This window comes from Cottoperca gobio, unplaced genomic scaffold (assembly GCF_900634415.1).
Source record: "Cottoperca gobio unplaced genomic scaffold, fCotGob3.1 fCotGob3_339arrow_ctg1, whole genome shotgun sequence".
NCBI lineage: Eukaryota > Metazoa > Chordata > Actinopteri > Perciformes > Bovichtidae > Cottoperca > Cottoperca gobio.
In genome coordinates, this window is record NW_021166942.1 from 70001 (window position 1) to 74829 (window position 4829).

Consider the following 4829-nt stretch of genomic DNA (forward strand, 5'->3'; position numbering starts at 1 on the left):
AGATATCAGTGTGTAGATATCAGTGAGTAGATATCAGTGAGTAGATATCAGTGAGTAGATATCAGTGTGTAGATATCAGTGTGTAGATATCTGTGTGTAGATATCAGTGAGTAGATATCAGTGAGTAGATATCAGTGAGTAGATATCAGTGTGTAGATATCAGTGTGTAGATATCAGTGAGTAGATATCAGTGAGTAGATATCAGTGAGTAGATATCAGTGTGTAGATATCAGTGAGTAGATATCTGTGTGTAGATATCAGTGAGTAGATATCAGTGAGTAGATATCAGTGAGTAGATATCAGTGTGTAGATATCTGTGTGTAGATATCAGTGAGTAGATATCAGTGAGTAGATATCAGTGTGTAGATATCTGTGTGTAGATATCAGTGTGTAGATATCTGTGTTTAGATATCTGTGTGTAGATATCTGTGTGTAGAAACGTCTTTATGCCTCTTTTAGATGATGGAGCTACAATTTAAGCCTAGCCCTGCTCAAACAAACTCCATTAAAAAAACAAAACATTTTCAAGAGTATTTTCTTGTCGTTATTTCTGATCCCTGTCAATCCCTTTATTGTGATTAAATCACAGATAATCTGTTTACATTAATGAACACAAATGTTCCAACAGCTATGCGAGTACCGTAAGATGAAAATTAACTTCCTGTTTAGTGTGGACACAGCGTCTGATCCTGAGCTCACCTGGTGACCCCAGGTTGACCCCCGAAGTAAAGTTGGCTCTGAATCCTCGGCCGTGAACCGAGCTGTCCGTAAAGAACCAGACTGTCATCTGATTGGTTGTTGAGAACAACTTGTGGGTGGGGCCATCGCTGCCAGTGAGGACAGCTGTACAGAAAAACAACAAATTACCGGCTAGAGCAGAATAAAGACACCTGTGTTGAAAAGGATTCTAGGTAAACCACGTCCTCACCCAGTAATGTGGAGTATGGCCCCGCCCCATCCCGCACCTCTACAACGTCATAGGTCGCTTCAACGTCGAAGTCCAGGAAGTGCAGCTGGATGTTGTGCCCCCCGTTGGCGTGCAGAGTCCACTGACCTGCAGCAGCAAAGGATCATGGGCAAATCAGGTAAACGCTTTCAGGTAGGTTGTTTACTTGTTGTTAATTCCAAGGTATTTATTCCATGTTTTAGTTTCCATGTTTTACCTTTTCATATTTGTTGTATTAATTATGTTTACTTGTTTATTTCCCTTATTAGATCATTTATTTCCTCCATGTTTATTATTCTGTTGTTTTTGTTGTGGTGATGGCTTAGTGGTCTAGTGGTATAGCTATCAAATACAACACTAGATGGTTGAGAGTTCAATACCAGGGCTGTCACCATTGTGCCCCTGAGCTGCTCCAGGAGACTGTCCCTGTAATTAGTTCACTGTAAACTCTGGATAAGAGTGTCTGCTAAATTACCTGTAATGTTACCATTGTTGACATGTTTGTTTATATATTTTTGGTTGTTTACAAAACATCTGGTGAAACACAGTTAGCTAAATGGACTTTTTTTATATAGCGCTTCTCCATTCTTTTGTGATCACTCAAAGCGCTTTACAACAACCCATTCACACACATTCATACAGAGTCAGAGGACCATACAAGGTGCACATCAGCTTGTCAGTAGTTATACCCATTCAATCACATTCACACACCGTTGGCCATCGGGAGCAATTTGGGGTTCAGTATCTTGCCCAAGGACACCTCAACATGTTGACTGCACAGGGGCTGGGGAACGAACCACTGACCCTCCAACCGGTGGCTGACCTCTACCTCCTGAGCCACAGCCGCCCCACAAGCTGTACTCACACTGAGCCTTGTTCCCGTAGGATTGTGGGTAATTTGGCGAGCTGAAGGTGGAGTTTGGCTCCCAGAGGTCGAAGGGTCCTCCACAGTCAGCTGGACCAATCAGAGCAAAGAGTCAGACAAATCATAGGTGTGTTAATGAGCATTTACAGGTAAAGTTTACACAGAGCTGTATTAATAGTCAGACAATAAGTATGATGAGAACATTACTGTAAAAATACATCTGAAATCTAGTAATAATTAACATTTAACACAATAATAAACAGTAATTAACAAGCGTTAACAGCAATGTGTCTCTCCTGGTATAGGGGTCGTGGTCTGTGTCTCACCTGGTATAGGGTGTGTGGTCTGTGTCTCAGCTGGTATAGGGGGCACGGTCTGTGTCTCACCTGGTATAGGGGTCGTGGTCTGTGTCTCACCTGGTATAGGGTGTGTGGTCTGTGTCTCATCTGGTATAGGGGGCGCGCTCTGTGTCTCACCTGGTATAGGGGTCGTGGTCTGTGTCTCACCTGGTATAGGGTGTGTGGTCTGTGTCTCAACTAGTATGGGGGGCATGGTCTGTGTCTCACCTGGTATAGGGGATGCGGTCTGTGTCTCACCTGATATAGGGGGCATGGTCTGTGTCTCACCTAGTATAGGGGGCGTGGTATGTGTCTCACCTGTTATTGGGGGCGTGGTATGTGTCTCACCTAGTATGGAGGGCGTGGTATGTGTCTCACCTGGTATAGGGGGTGCGGTCTGTTTCTCACCTGATATAGGGGGCGCGGTATGTGTCTCACCTAGTATGGAGGGCGTGGTATGTGTCTCACCTGGTATGGGGGGCGTGGTATGTATCTCACCTGTTATGGGGGGCGTGGTATGTGTCTCACCTAGTATGGGGGGCGTGGTATGTGTCTCACCTGTTATGGGGGGCGTGGTATGTGTCTCACCTAGTATGGAGGGCGTGGTATGTGATTCACCTGGTATGGGGTGCGCGGTCTGTGTCTTATCTGGTACAGGGTGCGCGGTCTGTGTCTTACCTGGTATGGGCGGCGTGGTAGCTGGAGGCGGTACATTGGTTGGTTCGGGGGGTTCGGGGCCACATGGATTAGAGGTCAGTTTGATGTCATCCAGAGCGATGTCGTTCCTCATGCCGTCGTCCTTCAGCGCCTCAAACACCACCTGCAGGGGTCAGAGGTCATCGATCAGCTGACTGAACGTGTTGCTGTCTGTGGACTTCCTTTGTGACGTCACTGACCATGGTCTCCGTTGTCAGGTTTAGCGTCACCTGGCCATAGTTCCAGTTGTCGCCATAGTTACCATCTCTATGGAACACCACGGTAATGGCCGGGTCAACCAACAACACTTGGAGGCGATGGACGTCCACTCCAAACATGTGGTACCTGCAGTTATGGTTTTTTATATATTACTTTGTCTATTTTACATGTTAATTGTTTTCTTTTGTCGTATTGATTCTTTATAGGTTTGCTTGTCATATTTATTTACTTTCCCTTGTTGTTTATTTCCTTTAATTTATGTGTTTATTTGTTTATTTCCCTGTAGTTTACCAGAAGCTTAGGCACATGGGCTCTGTGGGAGAGGTCAGAGGGAGGCTTTGGATCCTGAAGCTCTTCCGCCATTGGCCGGGATTCAGAGAAGTGACGATGTAGAAACCTAACACACACAAAACAAACAACAATATAAATAATATTCCTCTCTTTTCTAGAATCATCCTTTAAATCAGGTGTTTCACTTCGATCAGTCTTTGTTTGCTGTGTTGAATTTTTATGTATATGTTGTTGTATTGACATTATAATAACGTCCATGTTGGTGTTTTTCATACATATTGATTCTAAATATTGATATTTTAAGGCTGCAGTCTGCAGTAACATGACTCCGTGTCGAGCTTACCTGAGCTGTTGCTCAGCGTGTGGTCGTCACTCGGGCCGCTCAGCGGGGGGAACGTGGAGCCACGGGATCGAATCCAGTCTCCATCATCATCGACTTGCTGCCTCCAGAAACACATACCCTGCTCAAAGGTACAGGTAAGCTTCTGCTGGTCTACACACACACACACACACACACACACACACACACACACACACACACACACACACACACACACACACACAGAGTCAGCTACAATCTCACAGGTGTATATTGTGTCAGAGATGTAGTTGTTGTTACTGGAGAGGGTGGAGGTGTTGGCGGCACTGTAGGTGGCGTTGAACCCTGACAGATTGTTGACATCATCAGAGATAAACTCCACGGTTGATTGGTCACTCAGCAGCCACACGATCCCCGGGGGGGCGGAGCCTGAGAGTTCAGCTGCCAATCAAATGAAATAGTGATTGAATGTTGATCCACTGCTGACATACACTGTGTGTGTTTGTCTTTACCTGCCAGCTGTTTGTCTGTTCCGATGCCTTCGTAAAGTTTCAGCGTGTCGATGTTTTCTTCTGTTTCAAACTGCTGGAAGTTGATCTGAACTGAAAATCCTCGATCGACCCTTAAAACCGTCAGAGATAAACTTAAAAAAACAGTTTAAGCATCAAATGAAAGTCTCTTTTTCACATTGACGTCAATGCAGTCAGAAAGTTTTGTGTTTTTAAAAAAAAAAAGAAAAGTATGAAAAATGCCCAAAATATATAAATGTATAAAACATTTCCGAAATATGTTAAATAGAAGTGAAAAATGTCCAAAAATATGTAAGGAATATGTATAAAATGTGTGTGTGTGTGTGTTTGTGAGTGTGTGATGTACCTGATGATCCAGCGACAATAGCTGCTGATGTATGTTTCCAAAACTTCTGATGAACTGAACGAACCGCTCAGACCGCTCAGCAAAAACTGCCCATCACACGCCGTCGCTATGGAGACGAGAGGAAAGATGATCTACTGTACGTTCTGTTTACTTCTGCTTACAGATAAATGTCAGAGCAGGCTGAAGACTCTCCTCTCTGAAGAAAGTTTATAGTTATAGTCTCCTCTTTCTCTCCTCTCTTCTCTCTCCTCTCCTCTCTCTTCTCTCCTCTCTCTCCTC

At 44.4% G+C, this 4829-nt stretch overlaps 1 protein-coding gene across 1 annotated transcript in view; it reads right to left on the minus strand.

Annotated features, from left to right (window-relative positions):
- The window catches only part of LOC115005667 (enteropeptidase-like), a gene marked incomplete at its 5' end in the record, with an annotated part of 16027 nt that extends 11358 nt beyond the window's left edge, over window positions 1–4669 (minus strand). The window contains 10 exons of the mRNA XM_029427602.1: window positions 700–843; window positions 929–1054; window positions 1812–1901; window positions 2828–2969; window positions 3046–3190; window positions 3356–3461; window positions 3699–3848; window positions 3975–4115; window positions 4187–4296; window positions 4551–4669. Of these exons, the coding sequence (XP_029283462.1) occupies window positions 700–843; window positions 929–1054; window positions 1812–1901; window positions 2828–2969; window positions 3046–3190; window positions 3356–3461; window positions 3699–3848; window positions 3975–4115; window positions 4187–4296; window positions 4551–4669 (1273 nt within the window). The remainder of the gene's footprint in view (window positions 1–699; window positions 844–928; window positions 1055–1811; window positions 1902–2827; window positions 2970–3045; window positions 3191–3355; window positions 3462–3698; window positions 3849–3974; window positions 4116–4186; window positions 4297–4550) is intronic.
- Window positions 4670–4829: the final 160 nt, after the last annotated feature.